Here is a 17,188-nt window from a genome sequence, read left to right as displayed (position 1 = left end):
CCAGAATAGAAGGATTTTCTGAGACTCGGAATATTGGGTACTAAAACCAGCCACATGAGCAAACTGAGGCAATTAGTTTGTCATGCTAACCAACAGCATGGAAGGAACCATCTATGCACTAGAGACAGTGTCTTTCTAGGGCTGTGGCCTTCCTGAAAGGTGACCATGCCTTTCCTGACTCCTCTCTTTATTGCCTTTCAGTGGCTGAACCAGAGCCACAATGCTTGTGTCAACTATGCAAACCGCAATGCTACCAAGGTAAGTGTTGCTGCCCTTCACTTGTGATGGGTTCAGGGAGGGTGACCCAGTCTTCCTCCCTCTGTGTAACAGTCCACCATGATTGGCATCAAACAGTGCCCTACTTATGCACCTTATTTATGCTGTCTTCCAGCCTTCACCTGCATCCAAGTTTATCCAGGGCTACCTAGGGGCTGTCATCAGTGCTGTCTCCATTGCTGTAAGTAACCACTCTCTGCTCCCCTCCCCCAGATCAACATGGCAGGGGGATCCTTGTTTGAGAGTAGTGTAGGCAAGGGCATGGAGGATAGGGTCTTTGGACAGACTGCCATGGTGGGCTTTCTAGACAGAAAAAAGGCTCTGATAGTGAAAACACAGACCAGTAATTTAGTTTTTGGAGGCTAGGTGAGCAGGAAGGTAGGGCCTGGGAGCAGCACCTGGGGCAGGATGTCTACTCTTAGAGGGGCCTGTGTGTACTCACCACTCTCCCCAGAGCAGCTGGTCTTCACAGCCATTAATGCAGCCCATGGAAGGGGGCCCATAGATGCTCCACAGACCTTTGAGAATGGAGAAGTTACTTATTAAGGGGAGTTTTGTAGATTGACTGAGGGAGCATAGGATGGATAGTGGGTCCACCTGTTCCCAGGGCAGACTACACAGCAATGGGCCTGGGTCAGAGCCAGTGAAGCATCAAGCCTCCAGGATCTTGTCCAATCTTGATCCCATCCTGTACCAATGTCTGACATTTTCTAGATCCCCATTCAGGTAACCTTCAATAGCCAGCTCTACAGAGATAAGTGTCCCTTCACAACTTTATCCTTTCATCTACTAATAACACAATAAAGACATAAAACTGATTATTAGAAAATACGAACCAAATACATTCACAGCTAGGCACTGGTGCCTCCTGTCTATAATCCTAGCTACTTAGGAAGCTGAGATTGGAGGATTGTGGTTCAAAGCCAGCCTAAGCAGAAAAGTCGGTGAGACACCCTCCATCTCCAATTAACCAGCAAAAGCCTGGGTGGAGGCATGGCTCGAGTGACAGAGCACCAATCAAGCAAGCAAGTAGAGCAAGCACAAGGCCTTGAGGTCAAACCCCAGGATGAGCAAGGCTGAGCGGGGCTGGGGGGAAGGCTCCAGTGAAGCGGACTGCTGCCTTGGCGGGCCTGCCCTGGCTGTGGTTTCCAGAAACAGGAGTTCAACTTCTCTCAGTAGCTCTGGCCTCTGTCTCCGCCCTAGGCATCTCAGCACATCGTCCCTGCACTTCCCAGGGCCAGACTTTGTCCACAGTGATGACTGAAGGTTCTCAAGACCAAGACCCACAAGGTTACTCAGGATTTGAGGCTTTTGGGGCTCCCAAAGTTGGAGTCTCAACCTGGCAGGGCCTCAGGGCCTCACAATGGGCTGCGCCCACACAGGGGACACCCTTTCTCTCCTCTCTGCCTAGACCCAGAGTCCCATAGAAGAGGTTTTTCCTGGCCCATGATCCTCTCCCTAGAAACTTGTGCTCTTCCCAGACTCAGTCGTGTTCCTGTTCCTGTCTTTTCATTGTTCCTCAGCCCCAGCCGTGTTCCCCAGCTGGGTTACAAGTTAACCAGGGACAGGCACCTGTCTCCTCCCCCACCGAGGGGAGCACAGAGCACTGCTCCATAAATACCTATTAATTAGGCTGCTGATTGATTGCTGGCTTCAGGAGGCCCCCTCCTCTCCCATCCACGAGCCTAGAGGTGGCGGCGCCCCTCCGCCTGAAGTCTTCACGTCTTCACGCAGTGAGGGGCTCACTTTGGCAGATGGAGCGGAGTTTCTGACTTGGAAAATCTGCAGCTTGCTTGCTTTTCTTTTGTGTGTGCAAATCACAAAAACCTCTAAAGAAAGAGGCTTTATTTTATTTTCCTTTCTCTTGTTCTCTGAAACCCCAGGCCCCTCGGCCTCATTAACTGATCTCTGCTTCAATTAGTGACAAATCCCCTCCCAGAGTGAGCCTGTTAGGAGGAGATGACCTGCAAACAAGTGTCACGGCCCCAGTGGTTGGCCCGACTCTGGCATTAATTAAAACGAGTCCCTACAAGCGTCCGGCCTGGATGGGGGTTGACAGGCTAAGAGCAGGTCCCCGAGACTGAGGGGAGTTAGGGTAGAGGCCAGCTTCCTCTCTGGACCCTGGAGAGACCTCTTCTACTCAGAAGAGCTCCTGGCCTTGTTAGCAGGCTCTCTCCCCCACCCTGAATCAGGAACCCCTAAGTCTGCATGTCCCCTAATGAAGCCTCACGCTGAATCCAAGACCACCGGGGTTCAGAGCCTCTTAGTGAACCTCCTAAATAGATTTGGCAATGTCTGCCTTCTTGCTTGGGAATAAAAAAGAAATTCCGTCTTAAGTTATTTTTGAACTCCAACAGTTTGCTGTCTTTTAACAAAGGAAGCCTCTCTCAGTCCTCATTGTGTTTTCATTCTGGAGTTTGGGGGAGCACTTCTGTGGGCTTCTTCTCTGTCTTCAGGAGCAGAAGGTGCAGGCCAGACCCTGCTGACTCCCTGCAAGGTCTGTTTCATGCCAGACATTTATCAGGGCCTGGGAACACTTGATGTGACCTTCAGGATGCCACAAAGGAAGTGGTAAACACTATGGCAGTCAGAATCATGGTGCCACTGACTTTCAGGCACCTATCTTACTGTCACAGGACTGACAGGACAAATGGAGAAAGCCGGGGGCCAGTAGGAATGGGTGTCCCAGAGAGAGGGCAGCACCTACACATGCACGCACGCATGCATGCAGTCAGTTCAGAACCAGATTTGGATCCTCTTGGAAAATGAGTGTGGTTGCCATGCAGGGAGTGCTGGTTAGGAAGTGATGGTGATGGTGATGGTGATAAATGGAGCAGTAACAGGGGCATGTCATGACATTCTGGGGGGACCTTACTCAGGAGGTAGAGACCACATCAGTCACCCCAACCCAGGCTTGGGGCCCTGGGCGTGGCAAGGACTCTGGCATCAGTGGACTGGAGAAATAGTCATGGGTTGCCAGGCTCCACTTACAGGGATACAGGCATACAGGCTTCTGGGTGAGGATGAGCATGGGACAGGGAAGGAAGACAGAGCTAAAGTCCTCCATGACTGGTCAGAAGCTGCCTGATAGTGATATATGCTTTGTGCCCATTCCTTAACTCCTCACCTCCAGTTAGGTCTTTACTGGCTAAAGTTCTCTGCTCGGGCAATGTGAACTTCCATTCCTAAGGGTCCTTTCTAGGATGAGTTGGTTGTCTGTTAACTTTTACTGCCAGAAGGGGACCAAGGGATCCCAGAGTAAACCCCAACATCTTGTAGTTCTCGTTGTCCCTTTTTTTTTTGGCCAGTCCTGGGCCTTGGACTCAGGGCCTGAGCACTGTCCCTGGCTTCTTCCCGCTCAAGGCTAGCACTCTGCCACTTGAGCCACAGCGCCGCTTCTGGCCGTTTTCTGTATATGTGGTGCTGGGGAATCGAACCTAGGGCCTCGTGTATCCGAGGCAGGCACTCTTGCCACTAGGCTATATCCCCAGCCCCTCTCGTTGTCCCTTTGATGATCAGACTAGCAAGTAATCATTAACAATGGCTCACAGAGTGGCTACATTCTGCCAGCATCATTTAGGTCTGCATCCATTTTACAGATGAAGAAAAAGGCCCAGGATAAAGTCAGTGACAGAGTCCACTCAGGCCTCCTCAAACTTTTTTCTGCTGACATTTTTCTTCTGTTTTTCCCCCCTCTTATTTATATGTTTGTTTCCTGCCCACCCAGTGGAATAAGGAAGTTTAAAAGCCAGATAATGTGTTTGCTCCAAGTGAAAGAACAGTACCTGTCTCTAGTAGGCTGGTCCCTCCCCAAGTGCACTGAGAGCAGTGGAAATGGAAGAAAACTTTCAAGAGGCTTTTTAGGCCCTCCATCCACCTTCATTCTTGGTTTCTGCACCTCTGCCTTCTTACTAGAGTCAAGTTAGCTGGGTAGATTTGTTCCTGGCTCCTGGAAGACAGGCCTGGCTGGCTCTGTGGTGGTGGGGAGAGTGGAGGTGCCCAAGCCTTTCTGTTCTCAGAGGATGAGGAGGTTTGGGGAACAGCAGCACCCATGAAATCTGTACCAGGCTATTGTCCCACTGCTTTTGCTATGAAAGGTCATTGCATGGACCCCACAGCAAAACTCAAAGTGTTCAAGAAGTCTGCAGATGGTAATGCTGGCAATGGCGAGTCACACATGAAAAGTTGCCCCACATCTATTCTGGGGAGACAAGTTTCTAGCCCCTTCTACATAAAGGGATCTGATGTAATTGGTTTTCTACTTAGTGGCAACTGGGCCCTGTGGGCACAGTCCAGGGGTCATGCTTACCACTAGCAAGCAAATAGTCCACTCAGCCACAGCTGGTGCTGACTGGCACTTTAGCTTATTTATAACTGGGTCCTGTCCACCTTTGCCCCTTTGCTCCTGAGCCTACTGCCCAGCAATAGCATGGCTGGGGCTGGAGGACAATTGACCTCCAGGAAGGTCATTCGTCCACTTGATAGCCAAGTTTATTCTATAAAGGGTGCCCTCTAGTGGGTATTTATGGTATCACATAAACAATTTGACCCACACCAGCCTATAGGACCCACATAAACCCCTGACCATTTAGTTTGTAATTATCTACCTTCCAAGAGTGGATCTAAATTCTGATCCCATGCTATCCCTGCCTCCTCTTCAGGACCACTCAGACCCCCATGACACATGTAATAGGGTTTGTAGATGCTGTTGCAGACTGTCTTCTAAACACTCTGCAGACAACTTGGTATTTCCTGGCTCTGAACCTCTCCTGAGACCCCTTCCCCACTTCCCTTCCTAACTAACCACCTCCTACTCAGTCTCCAGAGCTATTAGACAGCTCTTCCCTCTGAGGCCTATGCTCCTGGGTCCTCCTCCTGGCTGAGAGGTGAAAAGATTCTCTCAGTGCTTCACAAAGCATATCTCTTATTTGTTTATTTGTTTTTCTTCCTATCTCAGAAACCATTCATTTTATTTATTCTAGAAGCATGTGTTACAACCCCCTCCCTCACAAACACACATACTCATTTCAGCACATACTTGGATTTCAGTGAGGAATAAGAGACATAAAAGCCCTGTGTCCCCATGTGTAGGGTCTATTGGGAGAAAAAGATCATTAGTGAAGAGTCTGCAGGTAAAAAATAATTTCTATACTATCCAATTTTTAATCAGATACACATTTTTGTCTTTATTTTAATGGTCTTATTGTTTAAATTCAGGGCCTAGCACTTGCTTGGTTTGCTTGCTCACAAGCTGGAGCCCTGCCACTTGAGCCATTCCTCCAGCTTACTTTATACTGGTTATTTTAGAGATGGAGTTTCACAGACTTTTCTTACAGGACTTGCTTTGAACCATGATCCTCTAGATCTTAGCTTCCTAAGTAGCTAGGGTTATAGGCATGAACCACTGGTATAACCCTAGCTACTCAAGAGGCTGATCTGAGGATCTGAGGAATGTGGCTCAAAGCCATCTCAGACAGTAAAGTCTGTGAGACTCTTATCTCCAATTAACCACCAGAAACAAACTAGCACCCTCCCCCCCTACACACACACACTCACAAAGGAAAAAGCCAGAGGTAGAGGTATGGCTTAAGTGGTTAAGGGCTACCCCTGAAGCTCGGGGACAGTGCCCAGGCCCTGACTTCCAGCCCCAGGACTAACACACACATGCACACACACACACACACACACACACACACACACACACAGGAAATAAGTATATACTTACTTTGATAGGTGTATGGAAGAAAAAGTTCCAGAAAATGGGGTATCCAAGGGGGACCTTGAGGCAAGAGGAGGCCTGGTGTTTAGGCTAAAAGTAAGGAGGCAAAGGAGGGCCGGGCTGGGGATGATTGGTTGATGGGAGGAGCCAAGAGGGGTGGAAATGAGGTGGCCATGGCCAGGTGACTGGACCCCTGCAAGCCATCATGGCTGAGTAATCACACAAGCGTCTTGGCTCCTTATGCGCGGTGATCAGCCTTTAAGCAAGTCCAAATCCATTTTCAAAGGCAACTTGGACTGCTGTGGGAAGCAGATGGGGCGGACAGGAGTGGAAGCAAGCGAGTGAAAGTGGAGTGGGAAGGCATCAAGAGTGGTATCCCCCAGGCAGGCTGCATGTGTGGCCAGTGGAGAATACAGCTGGGCGAGACATTACTCCAGTCCCACGTAGAGTCTTCTCAACTGCCTTTCAGAAATCAGGCTGCTATTGGCCTGGAAGGATGCTGATACTCAAGGACACAGCTACTGGCCCCATGACATGGTTATATGTTGTGAAGCTTCCACCCCACCTGTGCTTCTTGGCGCTGGTCAGGCTGTTTCCATTTTGTCAGTACTACTGTTGTGGTGCAGACAACAGTGTCCAGTGGCACGCAGACATTGAAGCACCACTCCGTAGAAAGTGCATAGTACATGGTTACACCCTTTTTTGTCAGTTGTGGGGCTTGAACTCGGTGCCTCTTTGTGCTCAAGGCTAGCTCTCTACTACTTAAGCCGCAGTGCCACTTCTGGTTTTTGAGTGGTTAATTGGAGATAAGAATTCCACAGGGACTTTTCTGTCTGGGCTGGCTTTGAACTGTGATCCTTGGATCTCACTCTCCTGAGTAGCTAGGATTACAGGCATGAGCCAGGTGCCGGATCTCAAGCTGAGATCTGAGGATTGCGTTTCCAAGTCAACTTGGGCAGGAAAATCTGTGAGCCTCTTATCTCCAATTAACCACTCAAAAGCCAGAAGTGGCACCGTGGCTCAGGTGGTAGAGAGCTAGCCTTGAGCAAAACAGCTCAAGGACAGTGCCCAGACCCTGAGTTGAAGCCCCACAAACAACAACAACAACAATGCACGAAGTTTTACAAGTGGTGGGCCCTAGGCAGATGGGGTGACGGTTAATGACGTAAGTACTTGGCTGTATCTGAGAGCAGGCCAACATACCCAAGCCTGAATTGGGACCACCAAGTATGGAGAGGGCCTGTGTGTAGTTGGGGGTTCACTAGGAGGCAGTGTGATCATGCTGCACCCACCAGTGATGGGCCCATAAGCAACAGTAAGCAAGCAGCCATTTACCCTCCCTCCTCCTTACTTTCCCATACCTTGGACAGCCGCAGCCTGGGAAGAAACCCAGGGTGGACTGGAGACTGGCGACTGGGAGCCCGTCTGTTCTGGTTTCTCAGGGCCCTTTGGCCTGGAACATTTGGTTGAGCCCATTAAAATTAAAAAGCCAAGTGGCTGGGGGCTTAGAATGCCAGCTCGTTTTCCCTGGCATGGTGGGTCCTGTTTAAGGGAACCAGCTGGCATTAATGGCACACAACTCATCATGAACAGCAGCTAGCGATCAGAAAAATCAGAGCTAATAATCAGGTTCAGGAAAGATAATGAGATATGGGACAATCACTGCTGAGGGTCCCCAGGGTCTGTTTTTAACAGCCTCCAAATAAGCTACAAAATAGAAATTAACCAAACAGGGGCTCCATTTGGGCAGAGGGGGGAAAACAAACAAGGTACAGATTTTCCTAAGAATTCCTCATATGGCCAAACGTGAGTCCAAGGCCCATAGAATTCAACAAGGGCCTAGAAGAGGCAAGGGATCTTCTCTGACCACTTCTGTCTAAACTCAGACTACCAGCCAGCATGGATGACAGGAAGCAGGAGGAAAAGGAGACTCATTGAGACCTTGTGGGGGAGCGAGGCCTCCATGTACTGCTCCTGGTCTGGCCACATGCATATTGTCTGTTCCCTTTTCACACTTGTGTGCATGTGCTTTTCCCCACCAAAAAGTCTTGGTGGCCTCATCTGCCCAACTCTCCTCCACCAAGCCCTTTGTAGTCTGTACTGAGCTCCAGCCAGTCATTCATTTGCACTTATTGTTGAGCATATACTACGTGCCACTAGAGATGTAGGCCCCGCTGCTGGGCATACAAAAATGAAACAGGCATGTGATCCTTCATTCCCAGTTCCATGCAGGCATCAGAGCCATGAGCAGCAGAATGAATGCTCGTAAGGAGGTTCTGAGGATATGGGAGGGTGATGTATTTTCATTTTTATTACATGATGGCTGCATTTATTGAGGCTTTTTGTTGTTGTTGAGTATGGGGCTTGAACTCAGGGCCTGGGTGCTGTCCCACAGCTCTTTTGCTCAAGGCTAGTATTCTACCATGTTGAGCCACAGCTCCACTTTAAATTTTCAAGTGGCTAATTGGAGATAAGGATCTCATGGATTTTCCTGCCTAGGCCGGCTTTGAACCACAATCCTCAGATCTCAGCCTCCTGAGTAGCTAGGATTACAGGGGTGAGCCACTAATGCCTGGCTTACTGAGGCTTCTTATATGTCAGGTTCATGCATAACATGGTATATACACTGTTGTCACAGTCCTGGGTGTTACAGAAGTTATTACCCCTTTCTACCTTAAGGCAGCTAGATAGAGAGAATGGTGGATGACTTAGCTGCCTCAGGTCACATTTCTGTAAGTGATTGTGATGGTGGAACTCAGGGTGAACCAGAGACAACAGAGGTGGCCTGACTTGGGTGGGGCATCACAGGCACAGAGACCAGCACTGGCAAAGGCCCTAGCTCAGAAGACTCACCAGCTTCTGGTAGCTTCTGACCAAGATTCTCCCCAGCTTCTAATGCAAGCTGGCCTTGCAAGGCTGCAACTGGGGATTGTACCTTCTCAGGAAGGCTTACAGGAGGCCCTTGCAGAGGGACAATGGCCTCTTCTCACTGCTTCTCCTCCGGTTCTGCTACCTCCTTCCCATGATCCACTACAGCACCACTGTGCAGTTTTTGTTTTTGTTTTTCTTTTGAAGGTGGGCCTTAATGTCCTGGTTCAGAAAGCCAACAAGTTCACCCCAGCCACTCGCCTTCTCGTCCAGAGATTCGTGCCATTCCCTGCCGTAGGTAAGATGTGCACAGAGCACAGACCTGCGTGTGCTTTATGTCATGGGGGACGGGGAGGGTGTTCAAGGCTCCCTGTCAGCTAGATGGATGGCTCATCCATGCCTCTCCTGATGCCTTTTGGCTCTGGGTATCTGGAGCAGATAGAAGAAAGGACCACCAGCTCTGGGTTTGAGGTTCAGCTTTTAGTGCAGGGATTAGTGTGTATGTGTGCATGTGCGTGTATGCACCAGCATTGTGGCTTGAATGCAGGGCCTCACATTCTCAATTGGTTTTTTTGCTCAAAGCTGGTGCTCTACCATTTGAACTGGTAGAGCTTGAACTGGTTCAAGTGGTAGAGCACCAGCTTTGAGCAACTCCTCATTTTGCTGGTGAAATGGAGATGGAGTTTCAAGGACTTTTCTGCCCAGGCTAACTTTAAATCAAAATCCTCTGCATCTCAACTTCCTGGGTTGCTAGGAATACAGGTGGGAGCCTCTGGTGCCTGACCAACACAGGGGTTCTTCACCCCAAGACTCCAGAGTGGGGCGAGGGACCAGACAGAATGCAATGGATTCTGTGAACTTGGGAAAACATTTTCTTCTGCCACGAATGTTCTCAACAAACCACAGTAAGAAGCAGGACCCGTGGCTTTGTCACCAGCAAAAATCACTATTACTTTAATGTCACATTGTCCTTACTTGGTGACCTTAAAATGCCATGTATGCTCAACACTAATACAAAATGACTACTAAATCTTATTTTTCAACTTATTAATTAAAACATACATCTCAGCTGGGCACTGGTGGCTCACGCCTATAGTCCTAGCTACTCAGGAGGCTGAGACCTAAGGATCGTGGTTTGAAGCCTGCCTGGCAGAAAAGTCCTCATGAGACTCTTATCTCCAGCTAACTACTAGAAAACCAAAGTGGTACTGTGGCTTAAAGTGGTAGAGTACCAGCTGATGTTGAGCAAAAAGAGCTCAGGGACAGCACCTAGATCCAGAGTTCAAACCTCACAACTGACAACAATAACAAAAGGTACATCTCTTACAAAACCACAATTTAAAAAAGAATTTGGTAACTTGTCCCAATATAATCCCTTGGTAATTCTTTGAATTTGTTTTATGCATTTAGAGACATTGTTCTGAGGCTGAGGAGGTATGTAGGCCTCATGGGTCAAGGGATTCTGGCACAGAAAAGGTTTGAGGCTTCCTCTGGGCCCTTAGGGTACCACAAAGAAACATGACTTGTTTGGAGACATAGACACTATATAACAGAATTTTTTTTCAAAAGGAATTGAACAACCAGTAGCCTAGCTACTCAGAAAACTGCTATCTGCAGTATCTTGGTTCAAAGCCAGCTCAGACCAAAATGTCTGTCAGATTTTGTCTCCAAAACAACCCACAAACGTCAAAGTAGATGCATGGCTCAAGTGGCAGGGCACCAACTAAGTGAGCAAGCCAGTGAGTATAAGGCCCTGAGTTTAAAACTCAGTACTGGAGAAAAAAGAAAGGAAGGAAGGAAGAAGGAAAGAGGGAGAGAGAGGGAGAGAGAAAGGGAGTAAGAGAAAGAGAAAGGAAGAGAGAAAGAAAGGGGAAAAAAGGGAGAAAAAAGAAGGAAGGAAGAGAAAAGAGGAAGGAAGGAAAGTAGGGAGAGAGGGAGGGAGGGAGGGAGGAAGGAAGGAAGGAAGGAAGGAAGGAAGGAAGGAAGGAAGAAAGGAAGGAAGGAAGAAAGGAAGGAAGGAAGGAAGGAAATGAGGCCAAGGACCAGACTCCATTGGTGGGAAAGTACTTTAGAGCACCTGCAAATTCCCCATGAGAAGGTGGGAGATGTAGCCAGGCACTGTTGGCTCACCCAACCTAGCTAGCTACTCAGGATGCTGAGATCTGAGGATCACAGTTCAAAGCCCAAACAGGAAAGTCCAGAAGACTCATCTCCAACTAACCACCAGAAAACCAGAAGTGGCAGTGTGGCTTAAGTGGTAGCGTGCTAGCCTTGAACTGAAGAGCTCAGGGACAGTACCCAGGCCCAGAGTTCAAGCCCTCCAACCAACCAAAAAAAGAAAAAAAGTAGGTGGGAGATATGAACAGGGCAACTTCATCTCCTCCATGGCCCAGAGGCTAATGAATTCCCCAAACCAACCACTCAGCCAACCCAGATAATTGCTATAGCAACTTCACACTTTTAATGAACTCTCAGCTATTTCTGTTATGGGCCATTAATGGAATAACTTTTTAGATCTAACTTCGTTAAGGGCCTAATTGAACCAACGTGGCTGCCTAACTGGTGTTCATGACTCTTGGGCTAGAGGGTCAAAAACAGCCTGAGAAGGGGCAGCTCTTAGCTGCCCTGGACTGGATCTGGGACTCCACCAGAGGTAATCTATTCTTAAGCCAAGCTTCAGATAAGAACTTTGCCAGGGGCCTGTTCCAGCCCTGCTCTGCCTCCACATTGCTGTGTGACCTTGAGGTGGTCTTAACTTCTCTGGATGTCCTTTAGAGGACAGGCCCCTTTGGGTTTCCGAGCCTTTCTGACCTGCCACTGTTTGCTCCAACCTGATTTCCCTCCCATCTTTCCCTTCATACACAGCCTTCAGCCCCCTTACTCAAGTTCAGCATCTGCTGGTGACTGGAGACACCTCATATCCCGAGCCAAGTTGCATAAGTTGCGTGCAGTGTGATTTGTAACCCTGAAAGTTGTGACTTGGCCAGGATCTTGAATGAAACTGGCTCTTTTTGCAGCTCAGACCAATCTGCAAAGAGGCCCACTGCCCTGCTATATGCTGCCCCAGTGCTATGAGGGGAAAGGGCGCCCCTCACCCACCAGGGGGTCAAAACCCAGCATCTTCTTGCCACCTGGTCTCCCTGTACCTTGTTCTCAGTTGCCCTGGCAAGGATGGAGCATCTCTGCCACACTTGCTGGGCTTCCATCCTCACTCTGCTTGGCATATTCACCCCTCCTTGCCAGGCTAGAGCAGCCTGCCCTGGACTACTGGTAGATGCTTCTGAGAAGCATATTCAGGATGGGCTTCACCTTGTAAAAGGCTCATTTGTCCCTTTGTGGTATTGATAATGAGACAGGAGTAAATAGAAGCAAGTGGGAGTGCTCATATGAAGTCTCCTTGGGAGGGGTGTGTGTGTGTGTGTGTGTGTGCATGTGTGTGTGTAAGAGGCTTCCAGAAATCCATTACTTCTCCCCACTGCCCTGCCCAGATCTTCTTGGGGCTCCTGCTCAGCTCTAAGCCTGGGAGACAAGAGGAGACATCTCTTCTCTTGGATCCATGCTGTTGAGACACCTGCAATCCCCAGGGGCAGGATGCCTGGTCCTTTGAGTTGAACTTTGCTGCCCCTCAGACCTCACTTGAGCCCCTTTCTGCTGGGACCACCTCAGCAGTTTCTGCTGGCCTGACCTGGACCTCCTAGAAGCTACACAGCTCTCCTGCCCGCCCCCCCCCCCCCCGCCATCTCATTTTGTGCTAGGAGGACCCCAGTGAGTTCAGACTCACTGAAAGTTATATTGAGGTAGTCAAAGTCCAGGGCTCCGAAGCCCCCTGCCCTCAGTAGCTGAGAAACATGGATGTGTCCAGAAGTGTCTGGGTTGTCAGGACCACTCTCCCTCCAAACTGGCCCCTAGCTTTTCAGCTGGGGTGGGGGGGTGCATGTGTGTGCACGCATGTGCATTCACTGAGTTCATGGGAAACCCTGGATGCTTCCTCCAGCCCCCTCTCTCCCTCAAGGTGGTTTCAGAGCTCTCCATGCCCCTGGTCTAGAACAGCAATCACGTGGGAAATCTCAGTTTCTATTTATACATGGAGATGTTAGGAAAGACGGTGAGCCCAGGAGCATGTGTGCTGGCATCGGAATCGATTGGGGACTGGTAATTAATTTGTTTAGACCTTAATTAATTCTCCAGTTCTTTCTTATTTGTGGACTGTCACGCTTAATTGTGTTCAGGAGCTCAAGCTCAGAGCAGGCCCTCCATTAATTGACGGGAAGTTGCTGTGAGGTGGAAGTTAATGGTTTGGGAAGCTGGGCAAACAGTGTAATTAAAGGTCAATAGAGGAAGCATTGGAAAAATACACCCTTAGGTCCAGCCACCAGTCTCCAGGAGCAGGCGCCATTCTTGGGGAGGCAGTTCCCACAAACAGCCTTTTTGTGAGGCCTTAAGGAAAGGTGGGGAGAGGGAAGGGAAAGGGACATTAGCAGGAGGGAAGGACACCAGCCAAGGGTCTAGACAAGTTGCTCTCAGCACTGGGCAGGGGTGTTTGGGAGGTAGAGAACCCAGGCACCATCTCAGCACTTCTCTAAATTTGGTGCCCCAAGCTGTGTAAGTGGATGCAGGAAACCCTGAAGGTCACCTTCAGCCTTCATGGCTGTACCTGTGGAGAAGGGAACAGCAATGGATGCAGTCAGCATAAAGACCCCATTTCGGGGCCTGAGCTCCCCAGTGGGGGAGCCATTTCCTTCCACAGAGCAACCTTCCCACATGGACCGGAAATGCCAACCTCAGCATCCTTTGCTGGCAAATGGTTTCTTCCAGTGCCATTCCCCACAGTCCCTCTTGTGAATGTCAAAATGTAGTTCATGGCCACAAGGAAGATCTTTATGCTCACTGGTAAGCCACTGAACAGGATATCCAGGCAGTCTTTGGGAGAAATCTGGTTTTATCATACCCAGTGCCCCTCCAGAGCCTTTCTGCCTCTGATTGAATGGGTCTTTGTAATCTCAATTGCCTTTTCTCCACTGCTCTTTCTTTGTGTTCAGGCCCACCTGCCTTCCTTATCCAGGAGGCGGCTCTGCAGTGTTACCTGAGCCCCATCCCTCCCAGTCAAATCACAGGTCCCCAGGCCTGCTGCTCCTCCACCCCTTTTCCCCTGTGAGTAGTGGCAGCAGGTATGCTGGGCCTGGGCCCTGGGACAGGTGCTTCCTCCATGGCAGTCAGTGGCATGTTAGGAGGCGTTCACTGCCTTTGGGCTCCCCACTTGGCCCTTCATGCCTTCCTGGACCTGCTCTGCTCTTGCTTTTGCAGCTGTGGCAAATCTTTACCTCTATGCTATCTCAGGCTCATGGGGCTGCTGGCCTGGATGCCTGTTCTTATCTACTCCTCAGTCTCATCCAGGCCTCCTTGACTCAGCTTTACATCATTTCCCCCAGGAAGCCCTCCTGGGGAGTCCCCATTAGGGTTCCATAGAAGCAGCCTGTGTGTACCTATGACTTCCAATGTCCTGGTTTTCATATAGGTTTTCACCATCACCCTTGTCCAGTCTTTTTTTTTTTTTTTTTTTTTTTTTTTTGCCAGTCCTAGGGCTTGACCTCAGGGCCTGAGCACTGTTCCTGGCTTCTTTGTGCTCAAGGCTAGCACTCTACCACTTGAGCCATAGTGCTTCTTCTGGCTTTTTCCATTTATGTGGTGCTGAGGAATCGAATCCAGGGCTTCATGTGTACGAGGAAGGAGGAAGAAGGGGTTTGAGTATGTGATTAGGGCTTGAGCATTTATCTATGACCATAGGAAACCAATGCAGTGTGAAGCCAGAGACACAGCAGCTGTGGCAAGAGGGAGCTTTGCAGAAGAGGGATGTGTTAGCAGGAATCTTCCATGAAGTCAAGCCCACAGCTAGATTTACAGGCTGACTTTCTAGTCTCGAAATTCCTGGTCCTTGCTTAAGACACTACAGTATGGGTTGTGACACTCTCCCCAGATTCAAAGCTATTTAAAAGAAAACCTGTGCCATTCAGCACTGCCTCTCAGATGGAGTAATAGGGACTGCGAGTACACAGATACTCACCATCATTTGCTAAGCGTCGTCACTCCGCTCTGCTGGAATTTGCATGTAAAGACAGTACATGCACACTTGTAAATGCACAGATCCATCTACAACTTCAACTGTACCCTCAGTCCTAAAATTTCTTAATGATACAAAATACCTAGCAGAAGGGGAAAATGTTTATTTAACATATTGAGATATGTATATTTGATATATTAAAATATATAACTATGTAACAGAAGACACCATTAACAGAGTAAGGAAAACCAGCCACAGGCTGGAAACAGCCTTTTGTATACCACTTAACCGATGGGGATTAGGCTTTGACATATGTTTTTTTAAAACTCTTGCAAATTGACTTTTTCCTTACTTCAGAAGGTTATCTTTGACTATTTGTAAGATTGAATTCATGTTTTTTATATTTATATTTTATGAATTTTCTACTCTCCTGTTTTTTTTGGTGTGTGTGTGTGTGTGTGTGTGTGTGTGTGTGTGTGTGTGGCCTCTATGTAGACTAGGCTGGCCTCAAGCTTGTGATCCTCCTACCTCTGCCTCTACAGTGCTAGGATATCAGAGATGTGTCAATGCACCTTCACCAAATCTTTTTCTTAATAATTTTGAAGCTTTTTTATTCAATTATATGGGTATTTTTGCTGAAATAAGGAGAAACCCTCCATTCCTTAAACAATAATTTTTTAAAGAATGTGTTTCTTAAAAAAAAAAAGTGTATCTTTACAGAGAGCTAGTTTCAGATGAGGTGAGCAAGTCTTCCCCTCTTTTTACTCTGCTTTGCTATGGCCCAGTGGGCTACTTCTTAAAGCTAGCTTCTTTCGTGGTCATAAAGCAACAAAAGCAATTCCAAGCTTCATATCCAGACCCAATTGTGTTGGGAGGACAAGAGGCTCTGTCTTTTACCTGCCCCTTTTACATGGAAGGAGACCTTTCCCAGGATTCCCCAAAGACAGCCCTCATTCGCTAGGGTTGGTTCACCTGTCCTGTTCTGCACCAATCACTGGCAAGGATTATCACTATTCATGTCAACTAATTTTTTTGAAATAACATAGTTGTTGGGAGTCATTCACCACTGACCTCCATAGCTTAATATTATCTTAGCTAATAAATATATATTTTCCCAGTCTCCCATTTCTTATAGATTAAAAACAGGACTGGAGTTATTACTCAAGTGGTAGAGCACTTGCCTAGCAAAGTGAAGCCCTGAGTTCAATCCCCAACATCTCCAAACAACAACAAATAGATCTCAACTGTCATATTTTTAAGATGGCTGTGTGTGTGTGTGTGTGTGTGTGTGTGTGTGTGTGTGTGTGTGTGTGTGTGTGTGCCAGTACTGGGGCTTGAATTCACTGTCCCTGAGCTTTTGTGCTCAAGGCTAGTGCTCTACCCCTGGAGCCACAGCTCCACTTACAGCTTTTTGGTAGCTTAGTGGAGATAAGAGTCTCAAAGACTTTCCTGCCCGGGCTGGGTTTGAACCAGGATCTTCAGATCTCAGCTTACCAAGTAGCTAGGATTATAGGTATAAGCCATCAGCACCTGGCTAAGATGGCTTTTTAAGTTTGTATAAGTGATTACATTCACATTGCAAAAGTTCAAATAATATAAAATCATTTAGTGTAAACATGCAGAAATCTCCAAATAACAGGCCTTAAGTTTCAAATTGAGTTTTCTACACCAAGGACAGTACTCCATGAGGCATGAGGTTCCAAAACATTACCTGTGGATTTATGCACACATATGCACGGGTACAGCAATTACAGGGTTTTACATACAGCAAATCATCATGCACATACTCAGTAGCTCTTTTCACATAACAGTTTGTTTTGGAGATCTTCCCATGTGAGTTCCCTAATGGTGGACATTTAGGTTGTTTCTAATTATTTGCTCTTACAAACAGTGCTATAATTAACATCCTTTTAAATGTCTCTTTGTGCATATGGGCAAGCATTTCTTTAGGGTAGCTATCTATGGTTTGGCAATTTCTACTGCCTTTAATTGCATTGCCTGGTATCTGGCAGACGATCTTCTGCATGTACAATAACTTTTCATGTCCGTGCACCATTATAGTGTAAGTTTGAAAAAGATGTTTTAGGCAACAATTAGGAATCTAAGTTTAAGTTCAAATTCTGTGTGGATTGCTGTGGTCGGCTGAGGTGACAATTGAATGAAGAGATTCCTCTACATGTGACTAAGTTTCTTACAGGTAAAGGCAGTTACAGTGGCCTTAGCAGGTAAGGTATCCTCCCCCCCCATACCTTAACATCCACTGTAAG

General features: G+C 48.0%; 1 protein-coding gene across 3 annotated transcripts in view; it reads left to right on the top strand.

The window, feature by feature from the left end:
- Positions 1 to 17,188, top strand: part of Sfxn5 (sideroflexin 5) — a 111,942-nt gene that overhangs the window by 63,846 nt on the left and 30,908 nt on the right. For all 3 annotated transcript variants that reach the window (XR_007211873.1, XM_048352740.1, XM_048352739.1), the window contains exons 8-10: positions 202 to 258; positions 392 to 457; positions 9,071 to 9,161. Coding sequence is in view for 2 of the 3 variants with exons in the window: in XM_048352740.1 (XP_048208697.1) it covers positions 202 to 258; positions 392 to 457; positions 9,071 to 9,161 (214 nt within the window). In the remaining variant the exon portion in view is untranslated. The remainder of the gene's footprint in view (positions 1 to 201; positions 259 to 391; positions 458 to 9,070; positions 9,162 to 17,188) is intronic.

Source organism: Perognathus longimembris, chromosome 8, assembly GCF_023159225.1.
Source record: "Perognathus longimembris pacificus isolate PPM17 chromosome 8, ASM2315922v1, whole genome shotgun sequence".
In the NCBI taxonomy this organism is placed as follows: Eukaryota; Metazoa; Chordata; class Mammalia; order Rodentia; family Heteromyidae; genus Perognathus; species Perognathus longimembris.
Note: the sequence above shows the minus strand (reverse complement) of the source record. Positions and strands in the feature narration are given on the sequence as shown.